Here is a 15,873-nt window from a genome sequence, read left to right on the forward strand (position 1 = left end):
GAGTGCATGGGAAATCCTCGCTAAAGGGGATGATTCTTCCTGGCCTCGTCCTAGCTGCTACTTCTATTGTTGTGGGGCTCAATGGAGGCTTCGCCGGTTCCTGTTTTTGTTATTCTCCATGGTCGACGATCTCCGCCTTCGTGAAACAATCCAGGCATTTAATATACATGCGGTAACGACTGGTCGATCCTTGTGATTGAACATTAACACAAGGGACCTTGGGATTGTACGTTTGTGGGCGCACGAGAGAAGCCGCCATGGGACCGACCGAAGACTGAGATTTCACAGTCGAGTCAGCCTTCGTAGGGTAATTCCTCCTGGATTTTAACCATAAACTACGTGGAACAAACGCCACAGGACGTATGTAGCCTCACCCCGAAGCAATAAAGGTCTCTTTTAAGGTAAGTGTTTTTTTTTTAAAGTGAACATTTGAGCCGAAAGTAGTTTGGAAAGTAAACGGTGGAGGGATAGGTTTTCGCTGACTGTGTCGCTTTAACAACATAGGAAGAAGTTAAAACAATTGTCCAAGACGTCTGTTCATCTTGCTTCACAGAAACAAGGCATGGGAGTTGAATTTAAAATGCGTCCCGAATTGACGGCAATAGTCGTCTTCGTGTTATGGTGGCTGTCTGGAATCGCCTAAGCTTTCCTTCCAAAGTTAACCTACGAGTCTGTCTCCAACACATACAAACCTAACGTTACCGTGCTGAGGCCTATGTGATCTGGCCCACAGACTGTACAACATGTGATGGACCTATAGATCATATTTTATTCCCAAACATTTACTTGGCACTTGAAAACACCGCACGATTTTGAGTCGTGTCATATATATATATATATATAGAGAGATGGATTGATACATGAGTAGGTTACTGTCCTCATTTCATTATACACATTAGTTGCCTCTATTCTAGTGTTTAATTTGTACTGATGTGGTTCCTCCCTCATACTTGGAGTCTCAAAGTGTGTACTACTCGCCTGCGGGTGTGCTCTAGCAATGTGTGTGTAGATGCAATGTTGTCCTCCAGTAATCCCCCTCTATGGTAATCCTTCAGTCTGTGCAGTAGGCCTACTACCCTGGACGACACTTTGGTCGTCTCCCATTTACACTCGCTCTCTCACTCGCACACACATGCACACTTGCACACAGACAGCTGGAATGGAGTAGCCTGTTGGCAGCTAAGTGAGGAGCATTCACAGGTGGTGTTTGCTGGGGAAGCTGGGCTGAAGGATCTCCACTCCTTGAACATCCCTAGCTGTATAGACGTTCACCATTTGTGTACATTATATGCGTGGTATGTTTGTAAGGCAAGCTTCCATTAGCTTGCCAAAATGTTGATAATCCTCAAAAGAACAATTTCCCAGATGGGTTACATTGGTGGGGAAGAGAGTGAACGACAAAGCTGTGATGATGTCTAAGTCAGCAGAATTCAGCGGATGTCTATGGTGCTGTGGCTTTTGTGTTCGCCGGACAGGGACAGAACTATAGGGAGAGCTCTTCTTGGAAGATGTCTCTCTCCCTTGCCCACCCTGACTCAATCCTTTGACAGGCACAGCAGGTGGTCTGAATGGCATGAATGGAGTCGGAAGGAAGTCCGTCCCCACCCCCAACTCGCTCTCCTCCTCTGCTCTCTGTGATTGGCAGAGATTGCAGGATGCCCCAGTGATAAGCACCACAGAATGTCTGCCAGGGCTGTGACCGAATTACACTGCTTAGTGTGGGGTGCCTTTCGTATGCTCTCATTCCTTCTGGCTGGCAGCCCATATCAGCTGAACAAATGTGTTTTTCTTATTTCTTTAAAGCCTGACCTGCTTATATATAGAGGCAATGTATTTTAGCCAGTATAATATCCAACTTTCATGGTGGTTCATGCAATCGAGCTCAGGCTCAGGCCTATTTGAGGTTGTGTGAATCAACAGGCACTGAGGAGACTTAAAGGTGTGCCGAAAGTGAGTGCAAACATGACGCAATGCTGTGGCTCAAAGGTTACAGCACCTTTTCCAGAACCTTTTCACCTATCTGATTAAGCACCTCAGCGATAGGGTTCTTGATGAGTGCTAGTTTAGCTAGCTTCCAAATACATTTCTCTCTGTCTACTTACTTTACCTTGCTGAGCTACCCTAGCTGGTTGATATGTATGTTCAAGGCTAAGCATGACGTTGATACTGTGAAGCGTGATACTACCATGTCTGAGCCTAGGTGATTGACTGAACTTTTACCTTTTTTTTTCTTTCAAGAGGAGTAGCTTGACCTCAAGTCATGATAGTCCTTTTCTTTATCTACCCCAGGGCAATTTATCATGAACTGCTGTGGCCATAACAATAGTTGATTTATGTTTCTATAACGCTGTTGAAAAGGTTATATTGCTCTTAATTTGACAGGTTATACCTTGCATCATTATCATAAAAAACGATGACAGTGGACCTGATTCAGGGAAAGGCTCCTATTCAGTCTTGTGTTCTTATCTCGGAAATCGTATTGTCCAGCCCTAATGGGATTCCCCCATCCCAGTCCTGGAAAATTGTGTCATGAGGCCCAGTGAAAGCCAGCATGTCCCTTTTAATGTGACGCTCCATGTTTGCTGTCTGGCCCCAAGCCCCCCTGGTCACATGTCCTCCTGGGAAAGGCTTGGCCTCCCAACGTTTGTTTGAGCGCTACACATTTTGTCAAATCCCCTTTTACCACAGCATGATGGGTACAGCTTTCAAATGAGAAGTAACTGCTGGTTCACCCAGTTCTTGTTTTGTGACTCTGCTTTGTAAAGTCTGCCTTGTGGGTTAGGAATACAGCAAACAGGGAAATTGAAATGAGTTCTATATTGTTCCTTATTTCACTTGTTGTTCTAAGTGCACCTACAATCAGGCTTTTTTATAGGCTTATTGGTTAAACCTTTGTAGAGTAATTCTTTCCTCAACATTGCCTATTCATTTTGTTCTGTATGCAAGGGTAGATGTATGATTAATTTGATAAATGCGTAAATGGAAGCATTTCTTTCCAACACCCGTGGTTTTGCCCTCTCTAAATGACAACTCCTAGAGTAGTCATTCATAATCCAATTCGTGACTAGAATCTCATTTGTGGCCTGTGCTTGTGCACACATATTTCTGCAGTCTGTCACCCTGTTCCCTTGGAACCAGCAAAAGAATGGTGCTTTTTTCACCATTGCAAATATTATTATCTATTTAACAGCCTACTATTAACCACGTCCTCGGGAAGAGGGCAGCCGATAATCTGACTTTGGGCCTGTCCACGCACAGAGCCGAAACGGGCGAAACCGATCCGGTTTTGTTTTATGCGGTTCAGGAATATCTAGTTGTATGTAATGTGGTTGTAGGCTGAATAATGAGATGGTACCAGCCAGGGGATGGGTAGTTTGATCAAGAGAACTGGGTATTTTTCCTTGTCCTTAAAGAGATGGCCAAATGCACTACAGTGTCTCAAACCCTTTTCCTTTCCGCATCCCTTTGCTCTCAACGCATCTTGGTGCAGAGACCGCATGTAGCCTGGCATCGCCAGACGAACTGCAAGATGCAATTAGGCTGGAACATCTCTGTTCATGTTCGATTTCCAAAGGGAGTCACCTACGGGCCAAGACCAAAAGACCCCTGGACGCAGGTCGGATAGGAGGACTGCAACAAAACGGGTGATGGATCTTCCTTCTCAGCAAAAGATAGAAGCACTGTCGTTGCTTCTTCTTTGAGTGAAAATATACCGTACAGTTTGTTTAGTACTGCCTCGGTAGAGGAATTGACCGACCGTTTCACAACAGCGACAGACATCTTTGTTGTTGTTGAAAAGGCCTCTGCGGCACTATGGCGCTGCTCTACTCCGTCATCATGTTTATCCCAACTCGTATTAGATAAGCACTTGTGAAATGGTCAGTCTATCACGTACCTGGCAGACATGGTTCTGTATCGGAGTGTAGCCAGTCCTTATCTGCAGCAGAGCAAATCTAAACTGGAGCTTGCAAGATTCGTCTGGTTCCAAGCCTAACCATAATGTGGAGTCTGTCAAAGAGGAATATGTTGGGATAATGGCGTCTTTGTCATTGTCATTCATAACCCACCTATCGTAAGTTATTTCCACATGTATATCAATGCATGATGGTTTGGCAGCCTACTACTACTCTACTACTGTGGTCTGTGTGGTGGTCTAGAGAGGTAGAGGAATTGTTGCCTTCTCACAACATTATGGACTTGTGCTGCGGAGCGGAGAATGTTCTACCATCACTATCATATTAAGGGTTTCCCCTCTAAAACAAGCTGACTTCCTAACGGCTGACTGAGGAAATGTAGTGAATGTAGTGTACTGAATCAATACAGTCATTCCCGTACCACTTAGTTAGTCGTACTGCTCAACGAGACTGCTCCATAGGGACGGCCACTGTTTACTTTGGTCACCATTTATTTTGGTATTGGTCAATCATTTAAACCAACCTCCACCCATTTTGCTTTTGTCCTATCCCTTTGCCGTGGACAGCAGATGTGTGCTTTTGTTCGAACGGAGGACGCAGGCAGATGCTTCCAGGCGGACTCTCCACGGTGCATTACTGTGTTTTTGTCGTGAGGTCGAGATGAGCATTGCGACACTGCTGTCCTGTCGTGAGCACTCAATAGCATTTGCACTGGTTATTGTTAGCATTTGTATGGCTTTCCACTGGTCAGGGAAATGTTGAGGATACTGCTGAATGTGGGGAGAACCACAAGGCACAGTCTTCCACTCCCTCTTTTCTCCATAACAAAAGATGAATTAGAGGGTTTTAGACGGGCCTGAAATACACTTTTTGTAGTCAGTTTTAAAAGGAGGTGTCATCAGGCTCCCTTTTCACCAGGGATGGCTCTGTGGGTGCACCTCCTAGGATAGGTATCAGAGTAATGCTTTATTCTAGCATCGAAAAACAGTGACGAAAAGACCAAGTCAATCCAATGGGATTCACATACAACTTCTTACGATGGATGCAGAACAAAATGCATTCTCAAAAGATCTCCTCTCACTGAAGCATCCATAGTTTGTCTAAATTCCTTTGATTAAAGGACATTATTTAACAACCAAACTCAAATAGGCCCTTTCTAAAATGTGTAATATGTAATGGAACATCCACGGCGTCATCACTTGCAAAAATAGTGAGCAAAATGACTAATGTGCATGCACACAACTAACACATTCATGTACACAAATCATTATTGCAAGCACTTTAACTGTAGCCTGGTCCTACCAGAATCTCGTACTTCATTTCATTTGCACAGAGTGTCTGGACCCACTCAATTGACTAACATTAACTCACTTGAATGCGGGTGTCTGTGGAAGATTAAAACTATTGGATCTGCCCAGTGCCACTCTGGATCTGCCATAACCAATCGCTTACGTTTGGCCAGGAATCATATTGCACGCAGGCTGTAAACAAACCAAACACTGTGCGTGAGCCGTGAAGATGTCCGGCAACGAGAGCTGACTTTAACGTCATTGTTCTCAGCCACTCCTCTGTTCGCTGAGTGGACACACAAAATTTAGACGGAAATAACCCACTTGCATACTGCAGACCCAGACCAATGCCGTGTTCCAATGCCTGTACTGTCCGTACTTACTAGCCAAATTTTAAGTACGTAGTACGTTCCAATTCAGATCTGGCGAAAATAAGTATACTTCAAGGACCCGGATGTCGTACTCAAAACGGGCTAATCGTGAAGTGTGGATCGAACATGGACCTATTATAGAATGGACACCGGATTCCAAAATGGCGCCTATTCATTCCTATGTAAACTGCTCACTGGCGCAGGGCAACATCAAGGAGCGATATGCTTCCGCATCATTGGTCTATGGCTACGCCCTATTTCATGATGTACCGGATGCAGAAATATAGAACGCATGCGTGCCCATCCCCCCACTCCGGTCCAACAACAATATAAAATGATACCGTAATGCACCTGTTCTTTGGCTTTGGATCTTTTGAATAAATGGATCAATACATGATGAATCACAATGATCGCAAGCAGAGGACCGTGAGAGTTATTGAGCAGCAGATGAACCAGTCTAAAAATCGGACACGTTAACGGAGCACTGAACTAGGCCCTATCGGATGCCATTTGTTTCACTACGACTCCTTTCAGCTGCACACCCCTCTTCCCCAGCGAGATAACGGCTAATGAAACGCTTGAGGTGGCGTTTTGAAAAGAAAAAACTTAATTTTTTTAGGACATGGCATGAAGGTAATTATGAGCCTTTGATTGATATCCAGACATTTTTCGCGGAGACACATTCCTGTTCCCCACTTGTATTGGAGTGAACGGAGATATCTACTTCTGGGTCCCATGATTTGAGGGACCCGTCCACAGCCCGCTTAAACAGCTGCAATACCAGGCTTGGCCGCTGAGTACTGGTGGATTGCGGAAATGCAGTGTTCCTGGGGGCCTGGGATCGTAGGACACTTTCCGTACTCAACGGCAGCCATCTTAGCCAGATTTTTTTGGCAGTGATATTCCGCCATAAACATCTCCATCCAAACTATCATAAAACGTTCATGTTTCGGCTGTGAGCTACCTCCTTGCTCTCTGTGCCAGAGAGCATTGGTCTCGCATTGCAAGTGAAATTGCTGGAAAATGAACAAATTTCACACACAGCATTATCGACCTCCCTGAGGGACCTGCAGGCTTATGAACTATTCATGGCCATATCAGTCTTCAGGACGACAGGTACAGAGAGGGAGCCGTACATTTACAACCCTGACCTCCTTTTAGCTTCTGCGGATTAATCTTGTTGAAGCTGGGGTGGTAATGTTGCATTCAAAACAGCCTTTACCAACCTCTAAAATAACTAAGTGGGTATTTTACATAAAGCTGATGAGGTGAAACAAGTGTCAAGCCTCGATCATTTCATCACAAATTCCCCTCAGTAGAATGCTTACATTTGGTAAAGGATCTGAGGTGCAGCTTTTTAACGTTGCGGATTTCCACTCCAAGTTAGTCCGTCGCTAAAATCTTTAGTAAAGATCACAAAATAGGGAAAAATTGGGTGTTCTAAGGCAAGGCAACTTAATATAGCATTTTTCATGAAGGAGGCAGACTATAAGTACTTAACATAGAAACATCGCCATACCATCAAATTTAATATTAAAAAAGATAATTGAAAAGTAATAAAATGGATACGTAAAAGAAAATAAAGTAAAAGAATGCTTTGTTGAAAGCCTAAGCCTCATAACATCCGTCAATTTTCTTCCGGATAAGACAGTAGGACAATCCAGGATTATGTTGACTTTGGTCATAGGGCAAAAACTTTAGCCATGTGTCGGTCCCTTCTCAAGCTACAAGATACCACCACCCCTGCTCTGTCACATTCACCATGTTGACTTGCCCTCCTTCCAAGAACATATGTTGGTTTAGCTTTAGCTTTAAGCATTTAGCTCAAGCACTGCCTAGTGCCTCGTTGGCACTTTAAAGCTACGAGGTGGCTGACATGCAGGTCAGCGCAAGGTCAAAGGTGGCTGTCGGGTTCACAAAGACCTCTGTTGTGGCGTCAGTGGCTGCTCTATTCAAACTATGTCACCAACAGCTGGTAAATTCCCCGTCTTGCCCCGACTTCCTTCGACAATGAAAAAAATAAATAATAATCCAACCTCGTCCCAGTCCAACCATGCCAGTCCGAAGATGGAGCGATGAATAGGTTTGGAATTATCAAACAATGGTCGGTATATGGCGGTGTCCTTATTTTTCCCAATGAGAAAGTGAAGGCGCTACATTTATTGCCCTGGTGATTGGTGAGTCACCCTCTACTAACCAAGTCTATGCCAAGGAGTTCTGCATCCTTCTCCAGCTGCTCTCGATTTAGCTTGGGCCTACTGACTTCAGGTCTGACTGAACAAGTCTGCATATTGGCTGTGCTACTGGCGATACATAGGCCGTAATTACCATATCATGCCTCTAAATACTTCCCATTTGCCTCTGAATTAAGATGTCCATTTATTTAAGATGTTCATCTTCTCCCAGGTTTGCTATGGCTGTTTTCATCTCAATGCTGAACCCTTTAAATCTTTGAGTGAAAGCAACTAACAAGCGCAAGCGTCACACACCTCTGATCGACCTCGTTCAGTAGTGTCTTACTCGACGGCAGTGAAATTGATGTGTGGCAACACTAATAAGTTACCTCACACTCTCTGCCCCGACGCGTCTGACACCGGTTTCTTCCAGGGACTACATTCCTCTAACGATACACACACTTCTGACACACCCATTTGGGTATAGCAGAGTGGTTAAAGTATTTATGCTTTTCTTAATGAGTTGAACTAAATCAATGGGCTGACATCAATTTCCCTAATCATCCACCCAGCCTAAAGCTGTGCTGATGACAACCATTAACTACTCATCCATAAAGTCATGAGCTGGTACCCTAGCACATGATGGATATGGAGAGACATGCATGGATCCACGCACAACGCATATCATGTAACCGTTAGCTCTGTGGGAAAGACTTCCACCTGGGACACACATCTTTGTATTGGGGGCGGGTGTGGCCAGGGCTCTTAACATGGCCATAGGCTGTAATGGGATCTGCATTATCTGGCTGCTGTTGGACATCTGAGACATGCAAGGTCATGTTTAGCCAGAAATATTTGCATCTCCTTTCCCCACCTGATAGTGTGTTGACGACAAATATTTTGGTGCCGCGAAGGCGTTATATCAAGGCTTTGTATAGGTGTGAATATCAGCCATATGCTACAGATATCGGTTTACTATATTCGCCTAGAAGCCCGCTTCCTATAGTAGAAAACCACAACACGTAATGTTGGCATGAGTTTCCCTCAGAGTGGAACGGATCCAGCGTTGCAGCTTCATTAGGTGTTGACGATTGAGACGGTGTTTTGGGAAAAAACTGGTGAATATCTGACGGGTACTCTATATGCTAATATACACCTCTGGGCTGATGAAAAAATCCTAAATCTGTGCTTTCAAATCATCAACATAGAAGCATGAGGAAAAGGGAGAGTATTTCTCCTTAATCAAGGTCAAAGTCCTCTGTTTTGTTTTGGGGGATATGAGCTGATTGGATAAAATGTTAACTTCTATTAAACTTCTATAACTTACCACAGGGCAAGTCTGTTCACCTGATCAATAAGCCTCCTTCCCTGATGACGCGGTATAACGACTGATCTCCTTTTTGAACGCTCATCCGGGTCGTGTCGCGCAAGCAACAATATGAGCATCAGTATTTTAACACCCTCCTCCTCCTCCTCCTCCTCAGGCTCGGGGATGGGTTGCGTCAAGAGCAAAGAGGACAAGGGCCCGGCGCTCAAGTACCGACCGGACAACAGCGCGTCGGGGCCGGGCAACTCCCACATGGGCCACTACGGGCCGGACCCCACCCTCATGGGCCACTCCCCCGCCGCCAAGATGAACAACAGCGGCTACGGCGGCCACGGCATGGGCGCCTCGCTCACGCCCTTCGGCGGCGCGTCGGCCATCATGACGCCGTTTGGTGGCGCCTCCAGCTCCTTCACTTCGGTGGCGGTCAGCAGTCCCTTCCCCGGCGTGGTGACAGGTCAGTGTGGGGGTGGTGGGGAGGGAGGGGCCTGGTGGTTTATGGCGGAGGAGGAGGGGGGGGGGGGGGGGGGAAGTGGGAGCAGTTGAGTGGGATGGCATCGTGAAGTCTCTTTGACGGTTAGTTTTTTCCGCCGTCATCCATCGTCTTGTCAGCTTAGCTCAGATAATGTGGTTTGTTTTGGGGGATTAGAGTGAGGTTTGTGTCTACCGTTTTGCAGACGTCGATCCGCACCTGTGGTCTAGATGAGCGTTAGTGTTTAGCTGTCTTGCATCGTTCTCTCTTTCGAGATGCCACCTCCTGTGAGCGCTCCAGGCGCTGCATTGTTTTTCATGAAGACACTGTGAAGTCATGTCCTGGGAGCAGTGTGTGACATCACGTTTGTTATGCACATTAAGTGGTGAATAACGGATGCTAACAGCGAATTACAGTTTGTGTATGGTTTTGTTCAGAACATTCCGCCCCACATCTTAAAACTAATCTTAATTTCACGAGCACAATCTCATGTGTTATCGTGTTTTGTAAAGATGCATATGCCACAGCCGTTGGCTGTGGTTATGGATATGTTGAAGCGGCAAGGCAAGGCATCAATTTTAAATGGGAATGAATTATTTATATTTCATGAGCCTTTTTCTTTACTCAGGAAAAGATCAAAGATCACCCCAAATGGTTGAGGGTTTCGCCCTCTATAATTTATTCCATAGGGAAGCAGTGGCCAACTGGCGAAATGTAATGGACGTAATAAGCCATGAAAGACCTGACATGGTTTAGAAGTTGTCTCCAACCAGCAGGTTGACATTAGACAAACAATCCTAGATAGAGCACATTTTGGCGGCTGCAAACAGAATCTCAGTTTTAACGTATGGCGGATAGACTCCGCTATTTGGGGCTTCCTACATACATCCAGTTATTTTCCCTCCGTGACCTCTGACCTCCTCGACCCCTGACCCTTGGGCTTCTTCGTCCCCCTCCCACATCCAGGCGGCGTGACCTTTTTCGTGGCGCTGTACGACTACGAAGCGAGGACGGCGGACGACCTCTCGTTCTCAAAGGGCGACCGCTTCCAGATCATCAATAACACGTGAGTGCGCTGACGGGAAGGCACGCTCAGTGTGCCGCTCCCCGCCCGTCCCGGAAGGACGTGGCGAGGAGCGGCGCAACGCTTGATCCAAGGACAGGAGCGGCATGAGGCGACATAGAAATGATGATGGTGTGTGTGTGTGTGTGTGTGTGTGTGTGTGTGTGTGTGTGTGTGTGTGTGTGTGTGTGTGTGTGTGTGTGTGTGTGTGTGTGTGTGTGTGTGTGTGTGTGTGTGTGTGTGGGGTGTGTGTTCGACCATGAGCCTCCGATTTGTTTTTAATCACACTCATGCGATCTGTGCTCCTGTATAAAGATGCATGCGGGCATTTGATGGCCAATCTGTCTAGCCCTCATCGCTACACTATACCAGCAGGGATTCCAGCTTGACAATCACAGAGCAGCTCGAAATGAATATTTTACCTTAATGCACAGCAGGCTGAATTGCGTCCTGCTGCTATAGGCTAGCCAATGACGGTCAATGTCGGAATTTGATGGCCATTACAGTGCGAGGTGCTGGGAGCATATGCTGTTCTTGTTTTGGGGAAATCTGTTGAAAACCGCTTTGTTGTTTCTGATATTTGCCTACTTCTTCAGGGGGGTGGATGCACATAGTCATTCTGAGGTGGTTTATACTTTACTGTGTCGTGACATGTCTCTGATTTATTTTACCTACGATCTATCCTGCATGCTTTTTTTTTTTTTTTTATCTAATCAGTGTTTCTGATGCCTCTCTCTCTCCCTCTCTCTCTCTTTAGGGAAGGTGACTGGTGGGAAGCTCGCTCTATCAACACGGGTCAGAAGGGTTACATCCCAAGCAACTACGTGGCCCCGGCAGATTCGATACAGGCCGAAGAGTAAGACCTCAGTCTCCCTACCTTGTTGTTTCACTTTAGATCTTTTTGGGCTTCATTTGTTTGTTCTTTGTTACAACTGTCAGTACAAAATGCAAATCATTTCAACATAGTTGACCATATTGAAATACAAACACAAATCTAGACGCGGTTAATGGAGCTCAGTGATTGCAGGTTGGATTCGGCCTTGAAGCCAGATGGTCACCTTTCAGTAATGAGATAGCCCGGTGGCGCGAGCTAAAGGGCTGCATGGCGACACCCTGCCCTGGGAGCACATGACCGGACATTGGACAATAGGTCCCTGTGCTGCGCTAGACTGGGACCAGATCTGCCTGGCTGCTTGCTGCTGGAGCAGAAGTAATGCTACTGTGTGGTGGCTCACAGTTAAAGGGCCAATGCTACCGGGCTGTATGTGATCACTTAGTTCCCCTTTGCATGTCATAACAGGCCCTTTTCTCTGGAATTCAGAGGGTTTGGTATTCCCCCCCCCCCCCCCCCCCCCCCCAAAGAGGCGGGGTTGCTTTGATTGTTGATTTATTAGGTTTAGTAGGTTTGGTATTTGTTGTATGCAAACCGGTTTGTAGTCACAATATGCTTGCTTGGGGCAGGTGGAATGATTTGTGTTTGGTGTAATCGTGGAACAGACTGTTTGCCTAGGGATATGTTCACGTGAATTGGGTGCCTTTTAAACTTACAGTATCATAGGGCTTCTCCATTCCTGTCAACGTTATATTAGTCATCCAGAAGTGGGAAGGATACATATTTTTATGTATCATATAATTTTTCTTTCCATCCGTTGAGTATGAGGGCTTAACTATTTAGTTTAAGATCACCGTGGTACTTATTGGTAAAGAAGCTCTTTATATGTCATCAATGCATAGGGTTTGTGTTCTGTGATTTGTAACAGGCAGGTCTTTCAGTCAGTTGTAGTCGTAATTCATTTAGGATTCCTATTCGTAGTGTATTTTATGTCTTCCTCCTGTGACGCATGGCTCTCCTCTTGGACAGATGGTACTTTGGAAAAATGGGCCGGAAGGATGCAGAGCGTCTTCTGCTTGTGCCGGGGAACCAGAGGGGGACGTTCCTGGCACGAGAGAGCGAGACCACTAAAGGTAATGGGCCAACCAACCGTAAACAACAACACATGATCACGTTCGTCATTTATCAGTCCTTCATTGGACCACGGTTTAAACACGCTCTGTGTGTATCTCACTACTGCGGTGTATACAGAACAGAATTGTTGTTGCATTTACTTGTGTATTTTAGTGCACACAGCTTTTTCAATAACGGCTCATCCAAACAAACTTCACACTTGCTGCTGCGTTCCCTTCTGCAATTCAGCCAGCAAGCGTGAAGTCAATTGGATAAACCCTTGTCGAGATAAATCGAAGGACAGAGTTGACAAATATATAGAATCAGCAACTCCACTTTTCACCTCCACAGTTTGATACATGCTTGGTTAAACTGCGTTTGTCTTTTCCCCGTCTATAAACGGGGAGCTGTAACGGAGCGCCGCCTGTGAGATCCCCAGCCGAGCCGTTGAGTGAAGTCTCCTCTCCTTCTCCCTGACAGGCGCCTACTCCCTCTCCATCCGGGACTGGGACGACATGAAGGGCGACAACGTCAAACACTACAAGATCCGCAAGCTGGACAGCGGGGGCTATTACATCACCACGCGGGCCCAGTTCGACGCGCTGCAGAAGCTGGTGAAGCACTATACAGGTACGTCCACTCCTCCTCCCCCTCTCTGCTCCGGCCTCGATGAACTCATGTCCCCGGGCGGGCACACACGGCTGATGTTGGGAGAAATTGTTGTTTTCGCACAAAAGCAGAGCGCGCCTTTGGCGTCGGTTGCGCTCGGCCTGTTATTACTTGAGCAGAACACATGACGCGTGTAGACCTTTGTGTCGTCCTTGTGTTTTCCTGATGCCGTGAGTCAGGGCCTTTTTTTTTTTTTTAAAGGGGGTTCTTGTTACAATGACGTTGAGGCCGGTTTGGTAACAACAACAATCATTTAATTTCTGACGTTTATTGGCTGAACGAGAGAGCAGGGACTTTTAGAATTTATTCTTTTCACCTGCCAGAGTTGAATAATCTCCCAGCAAGCAGTGTGTGTGTGTGTGTGTGTGTGTGTGTGTGTGTGTGTGTGTGTGTGTGTGTGTGTGTGTGTGTGTGTGTGTGTGTGTGTGTGTGTGTGTGTGTGTGTGTGTGTGTGTGTGTGTGTGTGTGTGTGTGTGTACGCGAGCACGTTCTGCTGAGAGTGGAGGCTGTACTCGGCGTTCTCATAACGGAGACCCACTGACCGTTGTCATGTCCACTCTGTGCAGAGCATTCAGACGGGCTGTGCTACAGGCTGACCACGGTGTGCCCCACGGTGAAGCCCCAGACACAGGGCCTGGCCAAGGACGCCTGGGAGATCCCCCGGGACTCCCTCCGACTGGAGCTCAAGCTGGGCCAGGGCTGCTTCGGCGAGGTCTGGATGGGTAAGACGACCTCCTCCACCGCCTCTTGTCAAGGGTTTAAAGTCTCCACAAGTTTGGCACCATTGTGTGTTGGATGGAGGTGAATCACCACGTACACAAGTTAATAAAGAATAGAAGTGTACTTTATTAATGATGAGACTTCATGCGTACATTTTATTTATAATATATACAGCCTAGTGTAGAGAACAAAAGTTTGTCCCTGGTTGATCGTTGTATATATTGCTTAACTTTGCTTGCTTGCCACTCAGATTCTGTAGAAATCTGTCTGCAATCAAGGAAGTTCCTTAATGTACGAAAAATTCATTATCTTCCAATCAGACTTTCACAACCGTCATTGCTACTCAAAAATGAACATTGCATATAATTTACAGAGCAAAGAACCAGCACTGTCTGTTGGGGTTGCATTATGCTGACATTCTAAATCCAGGCTCGGGTGACATTCACATGAATACATATCACTCACTCACACACTCAAACTCACTCACAGTCACACACACACAAAATCACAGGTTGCCTCCCACACTGTGTGGGGGTATTGCTGTTGGCCTCTCCTTTAATAACACTTTTTCGTCAAAATGTTTTCTGAGAACAAGTTGGAACCTGCATCCTTCCTCTTACTGCCAGGAATCCCCCGATTCAATAATCGTATCTATGGTTTCATGCTTTCAGTGATATTGCATCATCACATTTTGCGTATCGTTCATGCCATCAAATATATAGTATATGATTATGCGTCACAATAGTTGATGTTTTAAACTCGACACATTTGGAAACTGTTTCGTCATGGAAGTTAAGACACTCTGGGAAATGCAGCGGTAAAAAGGGAACTTCAGTTTGGTTTTTCCCTATTTTGACGTTGTGCAAACCTGCCTACGTGATTCCGTCCGGTGTGATGAATCCGCCCAGTTAAGCCCGGTGACAGTAGTGCTGCGTGCCTGGCCCCATCTCTCTGTGTGGGAGCCCGGGCGTGACTAAACCGGCTCTGAATCAGGAAGTGGCTGCTTATCTAATGACCACTCGGACGCGAGCACAATGTGCTGTCCTGTCGCTTTAAAGAATATACAGACTCGCCGCAAGCGCGCACACGCATGCATACACACACGCGCTCACACGCAGACGCATGCACGCACACACCTTTGGATGCCATCGGATTTATATCTTTATGACTCATGACCCAACCTGTCGATACCTACCCTGCGGCAGGCTTTGCCTTCTTTTTTTTTAAACTTTTGTCTGGCTTATTAATCGTTCATCTTGTTATGAATCATTAAGCTTTAAGCTTCACAAAAGACTAAAGCCATTGTGCGATAAGTCTGTTTTTAACGTAAGTCACACCGAATAACAAGGTTGTTCATATAAAGGGGGAAATAATTGTGTTGCATATGAAAAATACTACCATATTAATATGAATGAGCTTATATCTTTCATATAATGCAAGACAATGAAATAATATATTTTCATTGTTATAAAACATAAAAAATAAAAAAAGTACTTTTTGTGTGATTTTATCGCAATGTATGCCATGAACGATGCAACATAATTGCACCAGATTGGCATTTTCAATGAATGCCGTAGAGCGTGTTCACCCGTGTCCAACCCTCCCCCCCCCCCCCCCCAGCTAATCCAACCTGCGTTGCGTCTGAATTGTGATCAGGCACATGGAACGGCACCACCAAGGTGGCCATCAAGACCCTGAAGCCCGGCACCATGTCGCCCGAGGCCTTCCTGCAGGAGGCCCAGATCATGAAGAAGCTCCGCCACGACAAGCTGGTGCCGCTGTACGCCGTGGTGTCGGAGGAGCCCATCTACATCGTGACCGAGTACATGGGGAAAGGTGAGCAGAGCCGGCCGGGCCACCGCGGCTTCACTGCAACATTCTATTAACCTGTTGAGTGGTCGCTACACATTGTCACTAATTCATACTTTATTT

The 15,873-nt window shown here is 46.1% G+C and overlaps 1 protein-coding gene across 1 annotated transcript in view; it reads left to right on the top strand.

Moving 5' to 3' along the window:
- The window catches only part of yes1 (YES proto-oncogene 1, Src family tyrosine kinase), a 22,443-nt gene continuing 6,570 nt past the window's right edge, over window positions 1–15,873 (top strand). The window contains exons 1-8 of the mRNA XM_060058424.1: window positions 1–401; window positions 9,233–9,529; window positions 10,511–10,610; window positions 11,365–11,463; window positions 12,469–12,572; window positions 13,033–13,182; window positions 13,788–13,943; window positions 15,598–15,777. Of these exons, the coding sequence (XP_059914407.1) occupies window positions 9,241–9,529; window positions 10,511–10,610; window positions 11,365–11,463; window positions 12,469–12,572; window positions 13,033–13,182; window positions 13,788–13,943; window positions 15,598–15,777 (1,078 nt within the window). The 5' untranslated portion in view covers window positions 1–401; window positions 9,233–9,240. The remainder of the gene's footprint in view (window positions 402–9,232; window positions 9,530–10,510; window positions 10,611–11,364; window positions 11,464–12,468; window positions 12,573–13,032; window positions 13,183–13,787; window positions 13,944–15,597; window positions 15,778–15,873) is intronic.

The sequence above is a fragment of the Gadus macrocephalus genome, chromosome 8, assembly GCF_031168955.1.
Source record: "Gadus macrocephalus chromosome 8, ASM3116895v1".
NCBI lineage: Eukaryota > Metazoa > Chordata > Actinopteri > Gadiformes > Gadidae > Gadus > Gadus macrocephalus.